This window comes from Salvia splendens, chromosome 2 (genome assembly GCF_004379255.2).
Source record: "Salvia splendens isolate huo1 chromosome 2, SspV2, whole genome shotgun sequence".
In the NCBI taxonomy this organism is placed as follows: Eukaryota; Viridiplantae; Streptophyta; class Magnoliopsida; order Lamiales; family Lamiaceae; genus Salvia; species Salvia splendens.
In genome coordinates, this window is record NC_056033.1 from 26,564,744 (window position 1) to 26,588,535 (window position 23,792).

At 40.7% G+C, this 23,792-nt stretch overlaps 2 protein-coding genes across 2 annotated transcripts; one reads left to right on the forward strand and one right to left on the reverse strand.

Moving 5' to 3' along the window:
• Window positions 1-4,320: 4,320 nt before the first annotated feature.
• Window positions 4,321-5,013, forward strand: LOC121777232 (3-ketoacyl-CoA synthase 11-like). Its single transcript, XM_042174416.1, has 2 exons — window positions 4,321-4,704; window positions 4,861-5,013. The coding sequence occupies exons 1-2, from the start codon at window positions 4,321-4,323 to the stop codon at window positions 5,011-5,013; spliced, it is 537 nt and encodes a 178-aa protein (XP_042030350.1).
• Window positions 5,014-6,794: 1,781 nt separating this feature from the next.
• LOC121777238 (ethylene-responsive transcription factor LEP-like) lies at window positions 6,795-7,346 on the reverse strand. Its single transcript, XM_042174429.1, has one exon. The coding sequence runs from the start codon at window positions 7,344-7,346 to the stop codon at window positions 6,795-6,797; it is 552 nt and encodes a 183-aa protein (XP_042030363.1).
• Between the last annotated feature and the right edge of the window lie 16,446 nt (window positions 7,347-23,792).

The following is a 23,792-nucleotide window of genomic DNA, read 5'->3' on the forward strand; positions in this document are numbered from 1 at the left end:
GGATTTTTCTTAAGGCTGCCCATGGCGTCGCGGGGCGACGCCGGTCGGCCCTTCGCGTCTCCAACTTTAACATTTTCCATCTTCGGAAACTTAGTAACTTATTCGAAAATTAATTAATTAAGCTCGAAGTTCAATTCCTTAAATAAATTTCTTCCCAACATAATTTATTTCCAAGCTCAACAAAATAAATCTCGATCCATCTGCCAATTAAAATTGGTCCATGCTCCACTTTCTTTTAAAACATTTCGAGCCCAACTATTAATTTCAGGCCGATCTAATAATTAGCCCACTTTTTTAATAAATTTCCTTGAGTTCATTTTACATTACTTGAACTCCATGTCCACAATTAAAAATGGGGTCAGCCCAAATTCTCAAGAGGGGAAGTCTCGGTCTCTATTTTCCTTCAACATCTCTTATTTCTACTTAAATTGGCTCAACTCAAACATTTAATTCATTCGGCCCACCTAAATAATTTCCCTGGCCCAAATAGTTAATCCACTAAAGGACCCATTTATACCTCCACCGATTCTTCTCTTATTCCCCAATCACTTCTATTTTCAAATTACAATTACTAAATTGGAGTGATGCAGCAGCTTCTTCTCCTCAGCGCCGTCGTACCATATCGAGTTCGGGCGGTCCAGCCGCCGCTGTGGAGTCCTCAGCCTCTGCTCCGTGCGGACAGTCAACCGGGAAGGCAGCGGCTTCGGCGGATTCACAGCGCCGCCGCTACTCCCGCCGCCTCCTTGCGAGCCGCGGCTCCGTCGTCAGCCGGTCATCGCCGACAACCTCTCTTCTTAAGCTAAGTTTTCCTCCCTCCATTACTTAGTTCAACTCGTGAGTTTTATTCGTCAAGGCTATGTGATTTGGGAATCTTGATGTTTGAGTTTCATAGTGAGAGCTACTGCAGTGTCTATCTCTTGTGGAAAGTTTGGGCTGTTGTTGTTTCTGGTTCAGGCAGTCCCTATCACTATGTGATAACTTGTTGTTGAGTATCATGTTATTTCTATCGCTATGTGAGTATCTAAGTTCTTGACTAGATATGGTGTTCCCTAAATGATGCAAGAGAGGGTATGGTTGTGTTTTTTTACCTCTGCCTGGGGTACTTCTACCGGCTGCCGGACTGCTCTCCTGTCCTTTCGCCGCTGCCCTCTCCTTGTTCCTCTTCTTTCCCTTTGCTGCAGTCTTACTATGTGAAATTTTGGGTGCTCAAAAGTGGGGAGGAAGGAGGGGACGATGGGCTGTTTAAATAGACCTTCCCCTTTGGCATTTTGCATGAAATCTTGGGGACAAAGTCTCCTATTTTTGGCTGCCAGCTTGCTCCCTTTTGAGCTTTGTGAAATGCTCATCATACCTTTTTGGTGTAACTTATGGGCCCTGGCTGATCTCATGGATCATACTCATTCATCCTTTTGGTGCTTCCAAAAGAGCTCACATTCATATACTAATTGTCTCCATTCCCTCTTTGGGAGATCCGATGATGTCATGTTGCTTGGCCATACTTGCTATTTTGATAAAGTTCCCAATACGTAGATTTTTGTGTGAAGATTCTCTAATCCCTCTTTGTGATACTTGGAATGAGGACAAAAAGTGGCTGATCTCAAGCTCTAAATTGCAGCCTCTTGGCTGTTCTATTTAGCCTACTTCTTCTCTTTTCTTAATTGAGCTTGTGTCTCCTTTCTCTTTAATTTATGAGCTCACTTTCTAGCCTCACTCTTGTGTTATCTTTGCAGGTACATGGCTGCCATTTTGGAGTCTTGTGGAGGTGGAAGTCGAGAGAGGAGAGGAGAAGATAAGGAAAAGATGAGGATTTTTATTCCCACACTTAGAGCATCCACAATGGCGCCCGTCCCGGCAGACGTCCGGCCGGCGTGCTGGAGTTCCGCGCGGGACGTCCGCTGCGGGCACCGGAGTTCCGCGGCGTTCCCAGGACGCCAGTCGCGACGTCCTTGCGGACGTCCGCCATTGCGTTGACTCCACGGACGTCCGCGCGGACGTCCCGATTATTTTATTATTTTTTTTCAAAAATTCTATAAATTCGACTCGTTGAACTTCATTTCATTCGCACCACTTGTATTAGACCATCAGTAGTGGGGCGCCCTAAGGCGCGCCCTATGGCGCGCCACGTCAGCATTTTTATCCTCCTCCTTCTCCACCTGCAGTGGGGCGCCCTAAGGCGCGCCACATCATCAATTTTGTAATATTTACAAAATACATACGAATTAAAAAAAAACTAAAATACATTTAAAATACGAATTTTAAAAACTTCATTCATTTAATAAAAATTAATACATTACAATGCGAAATAATAAAAAACGTGAAGTATTCTTCACGTGAAGAGGGTGGACGAGTTTCCCGATGCCGTCCTCCCGAAACGTGAAGTATTCTTCACGTGAAGACAATGTACGAACAATGCTGAGAAAAAGGTACCTCGACATTCGAAACCGGCGGAACACAGTCGGGCCCCAACGTGGTTGATCGGCAAAATAGTTTTCAACCAGACGCCTGTGAGCTTCCTCGTGGTTGCTTCGGACATACGTCCTATGTCGAATAGGACGATGGACTTGCTCAGCCGCCGCTGCAGTCGCTGCCTTCTCGCGCTGCATTTGCGAATAGCATGCCGCCATGGCCTCTTCAACGGCTGCATCTAATGCTTCGTCAATCGAACGACCGGAATTAGATGAACTAGAACTATTGGTGTCTTCGCCGGGATTCATTTTCGTTGGATGTTGAGAGAGAATATGTTGAGAGATAGTCGATATGTTCGTATGCACAACTGAATGAGAAACGAGATTTATATAAAAAAACGAAACCGCGTGCCATCGTCCGCGGCCTTCACAATGGGCCGGACGATGTCGCGGACGATGGCCATCGTCCGCGGTTTAAGTCGCGCCCGAAGCATAGGCCGCGACTATCGTCCGCGGCCTATGCCACACACCCACAGTGGGGGCGGACGATGAATGGCGCGGACGATGCGCGCCATCGGGCGTGCCATCGTCCGCCCATTGCGGATGGCCTTAACGAGTATCTCTCTCTCTAAATACTTTTCTTTCGAAGATAAATGGAGCACCACGATAGTGATTCCCTTGCCACGAGCGAGTCACATGGACCGATCTTTCCCGTTGGTGGAAGTACCCCAATGTTCGCCACGATGTCCGGAATGGTGGGGATGATGCCTCAACCCCAAATGATGGCAGGGATGATACCCGGGTCCTACAACATGTACCCGCCTTGGTATGTGATGATGCCCCAAATGCCCCAAATGTCCGGGGTCAGTGCCGGAATGACCCCAATGCCGGGGATGATGCCCGGAATGCCGGGGATGATGCCTCCCCAGTTGACCGGGATGATGATCCCGAGGATGATGCAGGGCTCGCCTGTCGCTGCAGGGGGGAGTAGGCAGGGGGTCCCCCAATCACCGGTGGACAATGTCTATCGCCCCTATATGGATTTATTGTCGACGGACAACCCCTCGAGTACTCCTCTCGAGACTCAATTCACTGGCATCGAGACGTTCTCGTTTGAGGAGTTGGAGCTATCTCCGATCTGGGATTCTCCCACAGATGCACCAATGGCGACATGGAGGAGGGGAATTACAAGGAGAGGGAGGGGCAGGGGACGGGGCACTACCTCACCTGCGGCGGGGAACGATGGTGAGGCGGTGGCCGCTGAGGTGGGGGAGGGATCTAACGGGAAAAAGAGGACCGTCTAGAGCACAAAGGAGTGCATCGCGCTTGCGAATGTGTGGATCAGTATAGTGGAGGATCCATATATCGGGGCTAAACAGCATATCGACAGGATGTGGTGGCGCATTAGTCAAAGCTACCTCCAATTCAAACCGCCAGGGGGGAAGCCTCACAACGGAGAGCAATGCCGGAAACTTGTGGGAGCGGTTGAAGAGGCAGCTCAGCCGATTCGCCGGCATTTACACAAACAACCTCCGCTCGGCAACCAGCGGCATGTCTGCCGAGGATGTGAAGCTTCTTTCTCACCATCAGTTCAAAGACGCTGCGGCAGGCTTCGTGAAATTCAAATATTGGGAGGTGTATCTTGTGGTGCAGACTTCGGCCAAGTTTACTGCGGGTGTTGAATCTGGCTGGCCGAAGCAGACGAAGATTAGCGCCTCCGGGGAGTACAGTAGCAGTGCTGGTTCCCACGAACTCCCCCCCGCCGAGGCAGAGTTCCCGACACCTTCATCGTTGGCCCGCCGCCGTCAGGGCCGGCTCTGGGGGCAGGCAACCCAGGCCACGGCCAGGGGCCCAGGATGGACAGGGGCCCAAAATTTTTTTGCGCTATATAACACACACAATCACTCTGGACCTCATGACCGTCGCGGGAGAGGCCCTCCAGACCAACATCACCACCCTCGGGCCTCTCGTCCTCCCCATGTCCGAGCAGCTCCTCTTCCTGGCAACACTCATCGCGAAAAAGCTCCAAAAGATGAAGGTCAAGCCCTACGTGCCCGACTTCAAGCTCGCGTTCGAGCACTTTTGCATCCACACGGGCAGGCGGGGCGTGCTTGATGAGCTCGAGAAGAATCTGAATTTAAGCAAGTGGGACATGGAGCCTTCTAGAATGACGTTGTATAGGTTCGGGAACACGTCGAGCAGCTCGCTGTGGTACGTGTTGGGCCAGTATGGGGCCTTGACATCCAGCTTGGCCAAGGGCCCTTCAAAACACAGAGCCGGCGCTGGCCGCCGTCGCTCGGTGGGGTAAAAGTCCACGGCGCGGATGGCGAGTGGAAGCGCCAGCGGGTCCGCCGAGGCCCAATCGACAGCTCCTACCCAAAACGATCCCGAGCTCCCCTCACTCGCCCGCGTCTTGCAACATGAAACCCTGTTACGTGCGATGGTTGAATGGCAGACATCGACCGATTGCCATTACAGGTCGTCGCTGAAGGATATCATCAACAGTATTCGGCAAGATTTGGGGTTGGGAGACATGGAGGAGAGTGGCGACGAGGGGATTACCGGCGGGGATGACGAGGGTACTGGCAGCGGGGAATCCGAGGAGTGAGACGACGGTTTTTTTTAACTATGTAATTTTTTTTAATAATTATGTATGTTTTTTTATACTATGTATGTTTTTTTTAAATAAAGTGGATGCAATTTCTCCGTATTTGTGTTGAAATTTTAATATCGTAAATTGTTTAATTTGGTTAATTTGTGAATTTTTATTATTGTGGGAAGTCCGTCGGGATGTCCTTGGGGATGTCCGCCACTGTGCAGTGGGTGGCAGGAGGTGTTTTTGGGATGTCTGCGGGGATGTCCGCCGGGACATCCGCACCACTATTGATGCTCTTAGATTTAGTTACTCTATTGTGTTAGTATCCAAATGCTTTAGTTTGGCATCTTTGGAATGCTAAGTTGTAGCTTCCACTATTGTATTTCAACAACATGTGACTATTGTGTAATCCAAAACCTCACTCATATCATAAGATTGTATAGTCCCTTTCCATTAATCTCTCCAAGATATGTAAATCCTCTTCATAAAGTATAGTACTAATTTATTCTATTTTCCTTTGCATGAATAACTCCTTATTCCTTATTCTCCAAGACCGATCACTTATAATTTCAAAAGTTGGGGTTACAACGGAAAGTCTACGATCACACGTCTTCTAAACGAAATTAATTAAGCTAATAAATTCGATTTATCACGAAAGAAAGGATCGAAATTCTGGGGCATCACAACAATCTTCAACCAAACACTAAATTTCATTTTCATAGTAAAAAACTTCTCTAATCATACTATAAAGTTAAATTCATTTTTGTGTTTTTCTACTGATAGTACCAAATATAGAGCTACTACAAAAAGTTTTGTGATATATAAAAAAAATAATGTAAAATTTGATTTGGTATAAATAATTGAAGTACTTTTAACTTTTTAGTGTGACATAATCAAAATGAATTTGAGTTTCATATAAATAGTTGGAGATACCTCATACTCATGAAAACTTCTACCTTAAACTTATTCATTAAAACTTATGCATTATAGAGTAAACATCTTATTAGTTAAATTACGGAGTAATGTATTAGAGTATCATTTATACAAGAAATTCTCCATTCACATAGCCATATCTCTCACCAAACACCATTTAATATATAGGGGAGCACTAGGACGCATCCTTAGTTAGAGTGCTAATGTACCCCCAATGATGTGCTGCCACGTATCACGAAAAATGCAATATTAAAAACACTAAAATGCAATATACATTTGTGAAGCTATATAAGTAATTCGGTATATTGCATTTTAGTTATAAGCAAATTGTATTTTATATGGCTGAGTTTTGCATTTTAACATAAATTGTCTTCAATGCAAAATACACTATATATAAATGCAATCCGTCTATATATAAAATGCAAATTAAACAGTCTATATCTAAAATGCAAAACTTAATAATAAAAAATGTAATCTGCCTATAACTAAAATTCAATTTGACGAAATCCATCTACAGCTTCTACAAATGTATATTGCATTTTAGTGTTTACAATATTACATTTTTCGTGTCACGTGGCAACACGTGATTGGAGGTACATTAGCACTTTAAAATTAGTTAACATATTAGTATATCCCCCGTTCAATATATTTAAATAATGTAGATTAAGTAAAAAGAAGGACAAAAAAGTTTACTATAAGCAAATTACTAGAGAAAAACGATAACATCAATTCTAATAACTTCCAGCAAAATAAGCAAACTAATTAAGTAAAAACGCAAAAATTGATACTAATAAATCCAAGAAAATAAGCAACAAAAAGCCATGCATGACTAATAGTAAACCCTAAACCACCAACACTCCCTACCATCCATTCCCATTCCCATATCCATAACCATACCCGGAGTAGCTACTACCCGGCCCCGGAGGCGGAGGCGCCATATAACCGCCTCCGTACCCCACCGCCGAGGTGCTCCCGAGCTCCTGCGGCAGCGGCGGCAGCTCATCCCCCGGCACCCACTGCGGGTACTCCACCTGCCCGAACCCCGAAGCCTGCCCCTGGCCCTGCCCGTAGTAGCCCTGCTGGTAGTTGTATCCGGCGGCGGGGGCGGGGGGGTGTTGCGGCGAGAGCTCATACTCGGGCTCTTCGGGGGCGGGGATGTTGGTGAGGGAACCGCGCTGCCTGCCGTCAGGATAGACGAAGTTCGTGTAGGCCTTGGAGCCGTGCAGGGAGCGAGCCGCGTAGTCGTAGGCCATGGCGGCTTCCTCGGCCGTGTCGAAGGTCCCGAGGTGATTCTTCTTTCCCTTCTCCTCCACGCCTTTTATCACCGCTCTGTACCGGTTGTCCGACCTTCTCTGGACGCCCCGGTACTGGAACTCATCGCCTTGGCCCCCCGATCGACTGCTGCCAAACATTTTGCTAAACAATGTAGATATTTAGAAAACAAGAGTCGAGTGTTTGTAGGTGTTTTGCAATTGAACGGAGTTTAAATAGAGAGATTATAGGTTAAATAGAATTTGGTAATAATGTCAAGAAAATAATTAAAATTAATTAATTTTCGGATGGAATATTTTGTATTTATTTTAGGACATAATGTCTCTATATAATTATTCTCTTATATTTTTTTTCCATAATTGTATTTGGACTAATATTTTTCCATAATTACGATTTTTTCACATAATATAAAAATCTTTATACATGCTTATACACTTTTGTAGATATTAATTCAAGATTTTCATATTCATTATTCTAATTGGACGATTTTAAAAAATATAGGGTGGGAGATTCCCTGCAATGCAGAAAAACACAGAATTCAATGAGAATGAAACGCGTAGGTAAGTTTTCTTTTCCTTTTTCTTTATTTTACTGCTTAATAAGGTTATTTTAATTTGGGATTTTTTTCATTAAATAGTTATAATCTTGTCAAAATTAATTCATAAGTTAAAATACTTCAATATTTACTAATTCTATCTATCATATTATATGTTTCTGTTAATATTTTTATTTTGTTTACAGAAAACATAAAATAATAAAATAAAGAGAATAAAAGTTGCAGCTTTCATATGTTTTCCTGCGGTATTTTAATACACTAAGTTTGATAGTAGTAGTATTTTAAATTTGTAAAGAAAAATATATTCTATTATAAAAACAATCTTACTAAACAAAATAAAGAAAAAAGGAAAATTGAGAATAAGAATGTGTTGAAAAAACCCCACTATATGCATCGGATTTACAGTCTAATTTATGTAGGGTTTTGTGATTTAGTCTAAAATGATTGAGTTTTGCGTTTTAAATTTGGATATAAGATGTTGAAATTAGATTATAAAGAAAAATTATAAATTTAAACAAATTAAGGATGCTGAAAACAAAACACCCTATGCACTGGAATTCAATTGTAACTTTCAAACATTAAGAATTGAAAATAAAAGATATCGAAAAGTAAAGAATTCAAATTAAAATAATAAACTCAATTGTATTAATATATCATATAGTATTAAATTTTTAAAATATCGAAAAGTAAAGAATTCAAATTAAAATCATTAACTCAATTGTATTAATATATCATATAGTGTTAAATTTTAAGTTGTTGCGTGATATAGTGAAATGGATTAAGAACTGTAATATTTTAGAAAGAAAAAAAATAAAATATCAACTATATAGCTATAAAAGTAGTACTAATATAGATGAGTTAAAAAATATGTGATTATCAATTCCATTAATTTAAGTAAGCAGCTACGGGTGTTTCACTATTCCCTTTATATTAGGACTAATCAATTACCCAAATTCATTTTTTGTTATTTTGAATTCACTACTTCGTTTATGAAAGTCTTACTTTTTTCTTAACTCGCAACTCAATCTAACGCGCAAGTAAAATAATTAAGGTTCACGCAGATTAATCAAGAAACGTAAGCAAGCTACTAAACTTGTCGTTGGGTGCGCAAACTGAAACGGGGACCTTCAAGACCTTAACTCGCAATACTATGAATTAGTAAAGGAAGTCAGGGAGAGGTGAAGGTGTTTGAACATGTGTTGTGGACATTTTGGAATAGCTGTTGCCACGCAACTGTTAGGTTAAGTTTCACTCTACTAACTGAACTGCTCAAGACACAAAACTCTAATGGATCAACTAGACTAAACATGCGCAAAACAAAGACATTCTGAATTGATCAACTGAGCAGATGTTAAGTAGAAATTTCACGGGACGGCCGCGTACGAGCAAGAAAGCTGTAAAAAAGCAAAAGATGACGCAAATTGTTTCCTAACTAACTCTACTCGTCTTCTTCCCCAAAAATACCAAATTAAACACGACCTTGAACGTCATTTCAGATCGGAAACAGAGAATGTACCCGAAAAGAACGATTCACCGAATTCAAACGAGATCCATGCAATTTAATCACGTACGAGACAGATCTAACAGTAACTAACCTATATCATGCAAAACTCAGTGCTAAACATTCAGGTCTACGTAAATCAAACTACTGAAAACTATATCTAGGCAATCAAAGGAAATTCAAATGCGATCAACCATGTAAAACATCGAATCCAACTTGCAAATTTCAGATCCAACTCTACATTCAACTAACAGCTTCACTACATCAAACATTTCACAGAATTCTAAATCTAAACAGAAAATGAACTCAGATTCAACAAGTGCACCGATCAAAGACTTGACGAAATAGAAATTAAACTAAGGTAAACTCAGATCAACAAGATTCAAAGCAAACTATCTTAAAAAAACAAACGGGAAGTAAAAATAGACAGATTGTATCGGCTCCTCGGAGCTAGAAAACTCAAAAAACAGAGTGCGTAATTCCTCTAACTAAGCTCTCTCCCTCCAAGCGAGGAGATAGAAAGTATTCCTGCTTCCTTCTTCTAGCTTCCCTTTCCCATGACTGGAGTGGTGTGGGTGTGGGCTAAGTGATGAAAAGTGAATGTGATTCTCGGTGACTTCGTCCTCTCTGATTTGGAGTCCTTCCTTCTATTTATAGGACGGCTTCAGCACCAATCCCTAGGGTAAATCCTCATGATTTGACATTAATACCCTTGCATAAGAAGACACTCTTCTTTCTCTCTCTTCTGACTCATCCTTCGCAGCTCATTGATATCAGCTCCTCTTGATCAATTCGCACGGCTGCCAGGTTCAGTCGCTCCACTCTCGCTAGCTTGATCGGTTTGCTCCACTTCTGGGCAATTTTTCGCTTCCGTTCCCACTTGATCAAGCCGCATCAACACTTAGCCAATTTCGAATCCTGCATGCCAAAACTCCACTTTTCTTTGTGTTATTTCCGAAATTCAGTATATTATCCACCATAATACTATGCATGAAACGAGCCTTATCAGTTCACATGCAACCCAAATTAGTGATTGTTTTTTCTTTTAATTCAACATTGCAGCGTGTTGCTTGAATTAGTAATTAATCTTAGTTGTAGAGTTTACTAATAATAATAATTGTACGATAAAAGTAATAAAAATTATACTCTTTTAAAATACTTAAATATGTAAGAATTCTAAAACTAGAAAAAGCAATAGTACATAAAAAACACTGAAATCAAAATCCTGGAAAGTTGTTATTTTATGATTAGGTGACTTTCCTAGTTTGATTAGAAATTAAAATAAACTCCGGATTCTAATAAATTAATAAATTAGATTAATTTCACAAACAGAATCATGTCAAATAAACATTGTGAAATTATTAAATTGTCTACTTAAAAAGTATTTTTTTTCAGCAACTATAAAAGGGTTGAATTACAACTAGATTTAAATTTAAGAAATAAAACGCAATAATAGATTCCTACTAGCTAGTAGTATTCAAGATTTGAGGTACTAAAAATAAACAAAATATTTTGAGACAAAAGTAACAAATATTTTTAAGAAATTTGAAATCTAAATGCATTGATATAGTTTACGTTTAAATGGTGTTAGATCCAATGTAAAAAAAGAAAATGCCAACTGCCAATAGAAACGCGCCACGTCGCCCTGCTCGCTGGCACGGACGTGCTCTTAGCTAAGAGCACGTCCGTGCCAGCGGCAAGAGCGCAGCGGCGGACTAGCGTGTCTTTGCCAGCGACAAGGACGGACGGACGGCGTGTTGCCACCGTTGTGGATGCTCTTACATCCTTGTTCAATATATGAGTTTTTCTCTCTCATAGTCATGAAAACTTCTACCTTTATTATTAGTTAAACACTTATGTAAACAGGGCAGTGATATAATGAAAACTATATATCTAATACAAACTCAAAACTTTAATCCAAGCCACTAATTTTTATAGATCAACGCTTATTATGTTTTCAGATTAAAATTTCAATAACTGCTATGAATCTATCAACAGAGGGTATATTAGGCACTTTCATAATACGGTGAATCATTTAATTATAGAATAATTGTGTAATTCCAATTTCGTCGTTCTCTCTCCTTCCACTATTCACGTTAATTAAACCGTTTCAATTACTCCCCATCATTCCAACTTTTCGCCTTTTCGTCGTTCTCTCTCCTTTTCGTCAAAAAAATTGCTTGAATTTTGCGGTGAAATTGCGTTGATTCTTTGTTGATGTTGTATTTTGTGTTGAAATCGTGTTGATTCTATGTTGATTCTAAAATCTGTGTTAATTTTAGGAAGATTTTTTGTTGAATCGATCGTGTTGCTTTTTTGTTGAATTCTAAAATCTGTGTTAATTTTTTGTGCTGAAATTGCGTTGATTCTTTTGTTCTGCTGTTGGTGATTTTTTGCGTTGAAATTGCGTTGATTCTTTTTTCTACTGATGTTGAAAATTTTGTTGAAATCGTATTGATTCTAAATTATGTGTTGATTTTTTGTAGATTTTTTGTTGAATTTGTGTTGAATCGACCGTGTTGCTTTTTTGTTGAATTCTGAAAAATCTTTATTGATTTTTTGCGCTGAAATTTCGTTGATTCTTTTGTTCTGTTTTTGGTGATATTTTCCGTTGAAATTGCGTTGATTCTTTTGTTCTACTGATGTTGAATATTTTGTTGAAATCGTATTCATTCTATGTTGATTCTAAAATCTGTGTTGGTTTTTTGTAGATTTTTTGTTGAATTTGTGTCCATTGTTTTAATCATGTTGAATCGCTTCTGGTAGATTGAGACTGATACACAAAGCAGTCAAATTTCAACAGAGAATTAAAAAAATGGACTCGCACAACAACTATATATATCAATATAGAATCAACAAAAATGTCAATCGAATTGCAACGTAGAATCAACCGTAGCTTACAAATGTCAATATATGATCAGCCATGTGATACGACATATCAACAAAAATTCAAATAATTTCAACACAGGTTCAACGGAAAAACAAACACAATCTGAATAACAAATTGTATTCGCAATCGACTTAACTTACGGACATCTACATCCTAAAAATCTGAAAATCTCAAATCTGGAAATGAAAAATCTTTAAAATATGGAAATAAAAAAATCATGAATCACGAATGTGTCAATCTTCAACGTATGGAAATTATTAATCACGAATGTGTCCATCTTCGACATATAGAAAACACGAATCTGGAAATGAAAAATAAAAAATCTTCTGCGGCATTAAGATTAACTTATAATTCTCATTACCATGAAATTACATTTATCAGCGTTAGAATCCTCCATATAATAAAAAATCGTTGTGACACAGAATACACCAGAAATGATTTTATGAAATATGAGATTCAGTCGGATAATATTACGCCGGTGATGGTACAGTCATAAAATTAATTCTAGAATACACTGACAAAGAAATCAATTTAAGTCCTCAGAATAAAGTTTTGACGTCAATTACAGTGGTGTTAAGATCCTTTCGAAGATGTGAATATTTTCAGTTTTGAAAGGTGAGAGAGAAATTAGGAACGCAAGAACCGTTCAAAAACTTCACTTATAAAAATACCATCTGTTGACAAAATACATGCTCTTGTTGAGATGTAAATTCTACGCAATATTAACCACAAATATGTTATAATTAATGGCTAGGATTAAGTTTTGAGTTTGTATTAGATATATGGTTTGCATTTGATCACATCTCTATGTAAACATCTTTAATTTAATACTACTCCCTTCGTCCCCCATTAATTACTCACTTTTGTCATTTTTATCCGTTCCCATTAGTTATCCACTTTCACTTTTTACCATAAATGGTAAGTATGTCTCATATTCCACTAACTAATTCGATTCTCATTGTATTATAAAACTATATAAAGCATGACTCATATTTCACTAACTTTTTCTAACCCATTTTTATTTACATTTCTTAAATTATGCACTGAAGCCAAAATAGATAATTATTAGAGGACGGAGAGAGTATGATTTATGATTATTAGTACAAGGAATTCGCCTTTCACATAGCCATATACATCCTGCCAAAAACCATTCGATGCGTTATAGAGGAATGCGTATTATTTAAACCGATGACAATATAAGGTAGATTAAGAAATAGGAAAGACAAAAACTTTATAACAAATTACTATAGAACAAGACACAAACATTCATTCTAATAAATCCAACGGACATATAAATAATTAATACTCCCTTCATATACTCCATACGTCTCATAATAGATATTACACTTTTCTTTTTAGTTTGTCACACAAAAGATGTCACATTATTTTTTTGGAAAAAACTCTCTCTCACATTAATATAAATATAATATTTTCTCTTTCCACCTAACACACAAAACAATATCTCCTAAAATCTCATGCCATCTATTATGGAACGGAAGGAGTAAAAAAGACGCAAACACTGAGTCTAATTAATCCGAACAAAAACACCATTGACAAAAAGCCATCACTAATTAACCAATATCCTCTGCCGCCGGAGCAGCTACTACTCTGAAATACTCGTCTCCGTATCCCACTGCTGAGCTCAATCTTGCGGCAGTGGCGGTAGCTCATTCCTCTGTCCGAACCCCGAGTTTGGCGGGTAATCCATGAAAAGAGTCTTTCGCGCTTGCTGTCTATATCTTTACTCTATTGTCGTTGTGGCTTGCTCAAGTTGGATTGTCGAACTAATCTGGCCAGCCAATTGTGTGTCCTTCTACCTGTGAGGACATGTTAGTGATTAAGTAAGGATTTGTCCTGATCAACTCAATCTACTCCGACTCAAGTGAGATAAAAAGAAGAGTGCAAAAGCGCGCTTTCAAAACCTTAACCCACAATACTATTAACTAGTATAGGGAAGTAAGGATCGATCCCATAGAGATGATGTGTTTGACATTTGCTTGCGAGACACGAAATGGGAATGGCTGCTGCCATGCTTTCTAGGGGTAGGTTAAGTTAAACTACTGGACTTGGAGGATGGAAACTAACTAAACTGATCAACTCATGAAAACTAGACAGTGTACTTGATCAACTTTACTGAAATTTCCGTAAATAAGCAAACAGAATAATCGGGGGACTATCAGTCCCCTTCAAAGTGTACGATAAAGTAAAATTTTTCTAACAACTTCATATTCTTCACAAAATCAACATGGAAAACCGAGAAGACGGAAAACAGATCTGAGAAGCTACGGAGGACGAAACATCAAAACTACTCAGAGACTTGAATCCACTCCTAAGATCTAAACTACAACTACGTAAACAAGAACTACCCCATAATCATGCAGAAATAAACAGTAGCTACCAGATCTAAACAGAAACGTGAATTGAAAACTCAGATTTGACCAAACCAACATGAAATGGAACACTTGAGTTGAGATATGTGACATAAAACAAAATTCAAGAAAGATCGGAAACAACACGCACGAAAATGGAACACTTCGGCTGAAAATGAAAACATAACTTCAAATCTACTAAATCAACCATAAAAAGTCGATAACATCCAGAAATGAACTACAAAAGCAGGAAATTGTTTCATCACCCCTTCTCAGAGTTGAATAACAGAACTGAAAGTTTAAAACTAAACTCCAATACCAAAATGCCAACTAAACTAAACTAGAACAAGACCAAGTGTGTGTGGGATGAAAACAAGAAGATGAAGTGGTTGGAACTCCTAATTCCAGCTAATGAGTGATACCCAAAAAAATGCTCCCTCTTTCCTTCTTCTCTATGTCCATTTATAGGAAGGCATGAGGTCTCGATCCCTAGGGCATTTGATCTCTGAAAAGTATGTTCTGCTCTTTTCTCTTGGGGATTTTTCTTGTACAACACATCAGTCTTCGAATTGGTGTTCCCGCTGCATGTAATTTTGTTCCAACTTGACCCGTTTGCGCAACAACTTGGCTTCTTCTTCTGATCAATTCGTCTGCCCAGTTGATCAACTCAGTTTCTGAACATGGCACACACACACCTGACTCAAAATTAGACGTTAGTTTATAGAATTTGATGTAATTTTCTGATAAAACACATGCATGAAACGAGCCTCATCAAACTGCTCACACTTAACCCATACTTGTCCTCAAGTATGAAAGAAAAGAAAAAGAAAAGAGGCACGTTTCAACGCATGGTTCTTATTGAAGACAACATAAAGCAACCTCAACTACGTAAGGACTAAGAAAGGAAAAACATGTAAGTAAACTAAATACATTGATAAGTAAACGGAAAAATAGAACTGGTTTATATTGTTTGGCAATCGTCCCCACAAGCTTAAGGTCAATCCAATTGTCCACAGTCTTAAATTCCTTTCCATCATCTCTTCTACCGAATCATGCTTGTCTGTTTGTCAAGATAGCTTCTATCTTTCCAACTGTTGGATTCACTCGGTCACTCAATTCTCACCAGATTTGTTAGGACCTTTCTCTCATTCATTTCTCCATACCACTGATGCTCTAGTTCTGTTGACAGAAGCTAACTCCTTAAGGCCTTTATTTTGGTTGTAATGGGGTAGGGGTTGTAGTGTATAAAGGTGAGATCCTATGGATTCTAAGTTCATAGTGTATATAGAAGTGTGAAGGACATGTGAACTTAGAGACAAAATTAGGACGGTTTCCCTTTATACAATCTAAAACTTTTACCATGGGGATACCCTTGACCACTTTGGCCTTATTTATCTAACTATTTCTTAGGGCCAGGTTACATAATTTTCTGCCCTTCCAATTTCTATTTTTCTTCTCTTTTTTTTGTGTGAGTCAGGTTATACATTCTTCCTGCCCATTTCTAATTTTCTTTTTCTTTCCATCTTCCTTTTTCCTGGGTCAGGTTACAAGGTTTCCTGCCCTTTTTTTCTATATATTTTTTTACTCCCCTGTTTCAAACCTATCTTTACCCCGGCTGGTGAGTTGCCCCAGCCTATCCCCTTGTTCACATGACATGAAAGCTACGGGTTTACAAAAGGAAGGGTAACTGCAATTCAAGCTCAAAAGGTGTATCTAGTGGGTGCCTTTACAATGAGGCAGGTTCATACAGTTCAAAAGAATTAAGCTAAACTAGCTGATCCTATTGCCTTTAGTCCTTGCTAGCTTGTGTCATTTCCCTCTAAGCATCAATGGCAGCCTCTTTTATCCTCTAATCAGTAGAAAGTGTTATACTCTAGGCCTTTAACTCACATTTTTGAGGGCTTCACAGAAGATTTCGATTAAAACACTTCTATCATTCTTACTTCATCCAAACATATTTTGGTTTATTAAAGAAGGGAACCTCACAAATCAACATGCATCATTTCTTCAATCACTCTTACTAAGGGAATCTTGCCTTTATTATACCAATTCATATCCAAAACACATAAGGTCAACTTGAACAAACATGGTTCAAAAACTGACTACACTGACTTTCCCCCCTCCCACTTCATCGCAGCTTGCCCTCAAGTGAACAAAATGAAGTGGAAAATAGGGTAGGCAGTGTTTGAACAAGGGAAACTGAATTTACTTGGTTTGACTAGTTTAGTTCTTCTTCTGGCTCCCTGAGGAGCCAGACCGCCTCGCTGACTTGGCCCTCCTGACCGATGTGGCGGGAAGTGCAGAGGGTGAATGGCTGGCGGTTGGTCCCCTCTTCTTGGATGTTCCAGCAAGGTCAACATTAGGGAAGTGCAGTGGAGGTTCATTTTGCCCTGCCACTGAAGCTGCTGGTGAGGGCTGGTGGGGATCGTCCTTCTCCTTAGTGTCATGGTAGAGGTTGTCTATGGGGTAATCTCCTGGGGTTGACTGCTTTTTGAGGTAGAGGCTGCAGATAAGAGTTGGAGCGTCAACTGATTGTTCTACTCCACCAAGTTTGTCATCCTCTCAACCAAAGAGAGTGCTTGGTTCTTATTTTCGTTCTGGAGCTCGAGAAATGCCCGTTGCTTCTCATTGGCCTCTCCGAACTTTTACATCATGAGCTCGAGAAATGCCCGTTGCTTCTGATTTCTGCTTGGTCGAGCGTGGTAGCACCTCAGATGTCGCTAGCATTGCTTTAGCACTCTCTGGAGGAGTCTTCACTTTTGCGGCCATCTCGGGCTCATCCTCATCTTTACTTGCCTCCTCCAATTGCTCAGCTTCACAAAACACCACAGCACTCCTTTCTCTTGATTATACCAATGCTAATGAGATAATTCGTGTCAAAGCACTCTGGATCCTCGCACATCGCGATGGAGGATCTTGGGATTGTCAGCCTTGGCATAACATTCCTAATCAAATATGCTCCCAGCAGATGGCAAGCATATAAATGACAAACAGGGTGATGAGCTATCTTGTGACATGAATGGGCTAGCCAGTAGCCTAGGTGCACCTTTGACCTTTTTGACCATACACCACACGAAAAACAATTCGATTGTGGTGACCGTGGTGTTGTTGTGGCCAATGAGGTTATTGGCCAAAAAGAAATGCGCCATGCTCAGAACAGGATCCGCAATCTCCTCCGCCGTCGACTCACTTGTCTTGAAGGTCTCACACCTTTGGCCCCTATTAGGTTCCATGCTTCTTCAGCATTGAATTCCTCCGTGCATACAGGTTGGCCAATTTCGCTCAGAGACCAATATCCTCTCTTGTCCGCTTTAGTGCTCAGTAGTCCATATCTCAACGACCATTCCCTAAGATTTATAGCTATTTCTTGGTCGAAAAACCTGAAATAAACGAATTCCTCGTCCAGGTTGGTGGTGTACTCAAAATTGAAGGAAGTAAAAAATTCCTTCGCCAGGTTCACTGGCTCCTCACAGGGTGCGTGTTCCAGCAACCATCCAAAGCCTATTCCTCTAATATAGCCAACAAAATGCTCTTTAACATCGATCATTTGCAACGAGGGGTAGTGAATTTTTCTTCCTGATTGCGCTGGTCTTGACTCTGATACTCTCCCCGTGCAATTCCTCCTCAACTTCGGGTCTTCGAAATGGATCATGGCATCCAACAGCTTTTGATCTAAATCGATTTCCGGCCTTCCAAATTCTCGGATATGCTGATCTTCTTCTCGATGGTAGGTTGCTTGAATGGGGTTAGTAGCAGCTTCCCAGATCACCACTCCCAGCGACGCTGGTCTTGATTTCTTGCTTTTAATTGAGGTTGCCCCATGCTTCCCCTTTCTCTTCCTCTCTGTTGCTTCTCTCTTTGCCGCCGCCAAGACTGCAGCCTTTTCCCGCATGCTTCTTAGTTCCTCTCTATATCCAGCCCTCGCAGTGTACGGAAACTCCTTCTTCTCACTCTCTCACTTAGGGTTTTGATAAGGCTCGTTTCATGCATTGGTTTTAGATCTAAACTCTGTGTTTTCGGTGCACTAATGTATGTTTCTAAGTTCAGGTGCGTAGTAAATCTGCCGGACCCAGGAGTTTGTGCTAATTGACCTGGCAGATGCAAAAGAGATTAATTTTGAAGTGAAATATCAGGAGTCGTTGCTCGGACCTAGGAGAATCAGGAAGTTGGCGACACGAGCAGAACGGAGCAAGAGCTGACTTCAAAAAAGATCCTATTCAGGGGCACAAGCGTCAATTCACCAAGAAGATGCCCTAGGGATCAGAGCCTTACCTATATAAAGAGCTCAACATTGAAGAACGAGGGAGATACTTTTTCCAGATCATTTTTTGGGAGGCTCCTAGCTCACTCTCTTAGCTCCACACTTCAGAAACACATTTCAGTTGCTGCGCACTTGGATATGGGGTGACTTCCGGCTACCGTGGTAGTTCTAGTTTGTTTTGCTGCTGTGTAACACCGCCTTGCGAAGGCGAAGAAACAATATTTTACCTTGCTTTGTTTAGTTCTCGATTTTTAAGTACTCGTTGGTTTTTGTTTAGTAATTTATGTCTCTTGCTTAGATCTGCTGGAATCAAGCTTAGTTTTATATATTATGGAAGTTTCTATTGGTTTTTGTTGGATCTCGTGAAGTTGATGCTTGTTTGTTGCTTTTCTTTTTCGTATTTGTTGTTTGTTGGATGTTTGGAGTTGGGATTTGTTTGTTTGTTGTTGGAATTATTGGATCTGATTATGAGGATGTTGGGATTTTGGAGAATCGTGAGGGATCTGGAGTTTGCTGTTTGAATTCTGCATGATTATGGCTGTTTACTGTTGCTCTCGTATCTGCTAGGCCCAGTAGTTTAGATCTGTTGCGTTTAGTCTTAAATTCTTGTTTAAGTTCAGATCTGGAACTTGCTCTGTTTTCATGGTGATTTATGCTCTGTTTTATTCTTTTTTCCCGTTGGATTCCTGAAGTAGATGAAGTTTGTTAGTAGTTAGGATCAAATCTGCAATCTGTCTGTTCTCTTTGCTTAATCCTTCTACTTTTCTGCAGCTTTTCAGCACCTGGCTAGTTAGGAAAATTGGTCCCCACGTTCTGTGCTAGTCTGTTCGGTCATTTTAGGAAAGTCAGTATAGTCTCCAATTCGTTGATTTTGTCTCTCAAGTTGATTTTACATTTTGAGTCATGCATGTGTCGTACGTACCCGTTTCCTGGACCCAGTAGATAGAGTAGTTAGCTTTCATTTCCTAAGTCCAGTAGTTTGCGTGGCAGCAGCCAACCCCTCCCAAAACCCTCCAAATACATGCTAACTCATCCGTCCTCGTGGGATCGATCTTTTGCTTCTCTATACTAGCCAATAGTGTAGTGGGTTGAGGTTTTGAAGCGGAAAAGTGTGTGTCCAACGACCGAATTCTGAAGGTTCCACGATCTCCTAGTCCCTGTGATCTAGTGAATCCTCTGGACCTAGGGGTTTGTGATATATCAATAGCACAACACAATTCTGCTACTTCAAATGGCACCGTTTCCGGGGATGGATGGCGCTGTTAATGTTTATGTTTAGAGGTTTTGGTGTATATAGTTTTAATATGTTTGTTTTTCCTTATCTTTTCAGTTTATGAGTAGAGGCTCAAGGTTTGGACACTGGAACAACTCACCCGGTTGGAGAGACGACCAAATTAGTTGGCAAGTCAAGAAAATAGTATCCCTTGTCACCACCAGGTCAGGGTTAACAACAGGAGATCCAGTCTAGTTGAGTTTGGAAAGTGACGAAGACCCAACCTCACCAATCAAAGAAGAAGTAGAGTCATCTTCAGACTCAGGAAGAGAAGAAGGTGTTATCATGGCGGCTGAACCAGATAACAACCCCGAGATTGGCTCACTCAATGCCCATCTGAATGGCGAACCATCCCAAGCCATTGTTATTACTGTTAGGTTTAGTATACTGAAAAGCATGTTTCGAGCGAGTTCGCACGAATAGAATTTTGCTTGTGTACGGAAAAACTTTACAATTCACTTTTGACCCGATTCAGTATTATTCGAACATTTCGCACGAATAGAATCAGTATATTATTACATTGTGTTTGCTTGTGCGTTTATAAGATGTTTTATAAACATTTAAATGCATAAGAAGTAAACAAAGCCTAAGTCTTTTGCTTAGTAGACTGGTTGTGGGCGTCGTCCACTTTAAGGTAACTACAGTCGGTTCTATGCAATGCTTTGCAAAAGAAAAAGTAGAATTTCACAACCTAGATAGGCTTTGGCTACCTATCGTGAAAGGTTGCAATGTCAGTCCGATTATTTCTAAGTCCACTCTTGGAATTAATAAGATGTTAATTAAGTCCATAGCAGACTTTAATTAATTAATGGACATTTTTATCTTAAGCGCGGGAAATAAATAATAAACAAAATGGAAACCCGAATTACTTGTAATTTCGGATTTGGATGAGGAGTTCAATATTACGTCTGTAGTGGCTGCTCGTAATATTCCAATATAAGCTTGTATTAAATTATGGGTTCAATTTAATTAGTACAATGCTAATTGGGGGAGCCCATATCCAAAACCTTCCATAGATCCCTGACTGGGCCCAATATGTAACTATTATAAATAGGAGAATAAAAGAGACAGAAAATACACAATTTTCTAGACATGAAAATTTCATCCATTCACTATTAATGAAGGGGACGATTTTTTCAAAGAAAATTCTCCTCCGTGAGTTTTTCTGCTTTTCCTCCGTGAGAAAGTTCTGTCTTCTTTATTCGAGTCCTAGTGTTTCGATAAGATCAGCCCACCCTGTTGTCGGAATACAGTTCGGGACACCAGTCAGAAGATCCGTGGTCTAGTATTGAAGATCATCGTGGAGAAGGCGCGAGCAATCGACGATTCTTTGGAGAATCAAATCGGTAACTCTAAACCGTAGAATTCGTGTTTAGGATTTATATTCTATGAGCATGAATTATTTGCGTTCTAGCATGCAATTCTGTGTTAACATGTGAATAGATAATCCCATAATCTTTCAAATAGATCCAACGTTTGATTTATTTGTTTTGTACAAGTCTTCCGCTGTGCAAGGGGCTCCAAACCCCAACAATTACCCCATCCCAGCAGGCGATTGATATCAAAACAAACATGTTGGCCGTGATGTCGCATTTCTACGGGCGAAAGATTGAGTGCCCATATGAATTTCTCCATGAGTTCTGCAAACTTTGCAGTATTCAGAAGAGGCCCCTCGTATGGCTCCCCTCGTACTATCCTTAGAAGAGGAAATGTGGATGCAGTGAATGTGCAAAATGAGGATAGGATGGACGCTCGGATGGATAAGGTGGAGAAGACGATTCTGACCGCCTTAGGAAAAAATAATCCACCGGACCCAGCCAAAAAGACCAAGCAAATGTCGGGCCCAGAGGAAGGATACCATTGCTATGGTCAGCCAGGAGACGAAGAAATTCAAGCTCGGGTAAATTCGATGGGAAGCTGGAATCCGAATGGAAGTTGGAACCCAGGGTAGCAAAAGGAAACCCCATAGAGGGACCACCCAAACTTTAGATGGTCTGATAATAACCCAAATCTACCACCCCAACAGCAGAACACCAACTATTCGAACCCTCAGGAGCGGTAACCCAACTGGGCTAACAGAAATCAAGAGGGGCAGAACAATTGGGGCAACTGGAATCAGGGCGACCAATCTAACTGGGTCACTAGGAATCAAACAATCAGCAAACTCCTATGTGCCACCACACCAGAGAAATTACCAGAGCAACAACCAGAACCCTCAGCCCAATTACCAAGGGAATCAAGGGTGTCAAGGGTAAAGTCATCAATACAACAACACTCAGGGAGGTCAAAGAAATTTCCATCCAAATCAGGGACATGGACCAAACCACCGTGAAGGACCGAATACCAGTCTGCCAAACTCCAGGCAGTCGAAAAGCCTTGATGAGATGGTAAACAATTTGGTCTGCTCACAGCAACACAAGAAGAATAATATGCAGTCCAACAATGATGTGGTACATAAGCTTCTAGACGCTCAAGTGGAGCACAAGGCAGCCATGGAAATGCTGGCGAAGCAGCTATCTCAGATCGCGACTTCCTTGAGTGAGATGCGCGGAAACGAAGGACGGATTCCTGCCATAATCAAGCCACCGGACAGGGTGAACATCAGTCAGATCACCCTTGGGTCTGGATGAGAGTATAAAGGTACGACAATGAAGATTGATGATGGAATACCTCATGTGGTGAGCAAGGAAGAGGATAACCCAACCCTACAGAAGGAAGACACTGAAACAAGGGAAGTTGAAACAGGGGAAACTAGAACAGAGGATTATATCCAGATCGGAGACTTGGGGAAACCAGTGCCCCGAATGGCTGACCTGTTATTCCCGGACCCAGGAACTGAGGTGGAGGTTGAAGAAATGAGGAAAGAGGCTGGAGAGTCCTCCAAGGGAGATTCCAGCAACACGGTCAAACAAGTGAAGCCTTTTCCGTACCGAGGGGAGACCAAGAAGAAAAAAGATGACCCTGTGGATTTCGTGGAAATCTTTGGTAAGTTGGAAATCAACCTGCCATTTCTCTAGGCCTTGAAGCTACCTATTTTCAGTAAATTCATCAAGGAGTTTATTGCTGGAAAGACTAAACCCAATGGTAAAATAGTGATCGGAGAAACTGTGTCAGCAGTGATTCAGAAGCGGAGGATGCCGTTAAAACGCACTGACCCAGGTATGTTCACTCTTCCCATTTCAATCGGGAACATTAAAATTAAGCATGATATGTGTGACCTAGGAGCATCAATAAATGTTTTACCGCTTTCCATCTATAAGAAACTGGAAGGAGTAAGAGTGGTTGATACGAAGGTGGTGATCCAGTTAGCGGATAGGTCATGCATTAGTCCAGAGGGTGTGCTGGAAAACGTGATAGTTAAGGTGCATGATTTCTTGTATCCAACTGATTTCCATGTGCTTAAGATGAGTCAATATGAATCCGCTGAGTCTAGCGGAGTGCTTTTAGGTAGACCATTTTTACGCACCGCTAAGACCATAATTGATGTGTTTGACAGAACCATATGTCTGGATTATCATGGGGAGAAATTCACTTTCAACATTGATGAGGCTATGAAGAAGCCGTTTGATGTGGAAAATCTGCATGTTGTGGATATCATTAACCCCTTAGTCCAAGAATATCTTGAGACTGAATTAATGCATGAATAGATTGACAATTCAGAGTTAAGCCATTCTATTGATAGAGAGGTAGTAGGATGGCGTGAGGCCATGAACACTCTAGAGTTGACAGATAAAGA

Coding starts and splice junctions, on each gene's coding strand:
- LOC121777232 (XM_042174416.1), top strand. CDS start 4,321: ATGACCGTCGCGGGAGAGGCCCTCCAGACCAACATCACCACCCTCGGG. Junction 4,705..4,860: donor GCGCTGGCCGCCGTCGCTCG/GTGGGGTAAAAG, acceptor GTTGAATGGCAG/ACATCGACCGATTGCCATTA.
- LOC121777238 (XM_042174429.1), bottom strand. CDS start 7,346: ATGTTTGGCAGCAGTCGATCGGGGGGCCAAGGCGATGAGTTCCAGTAC.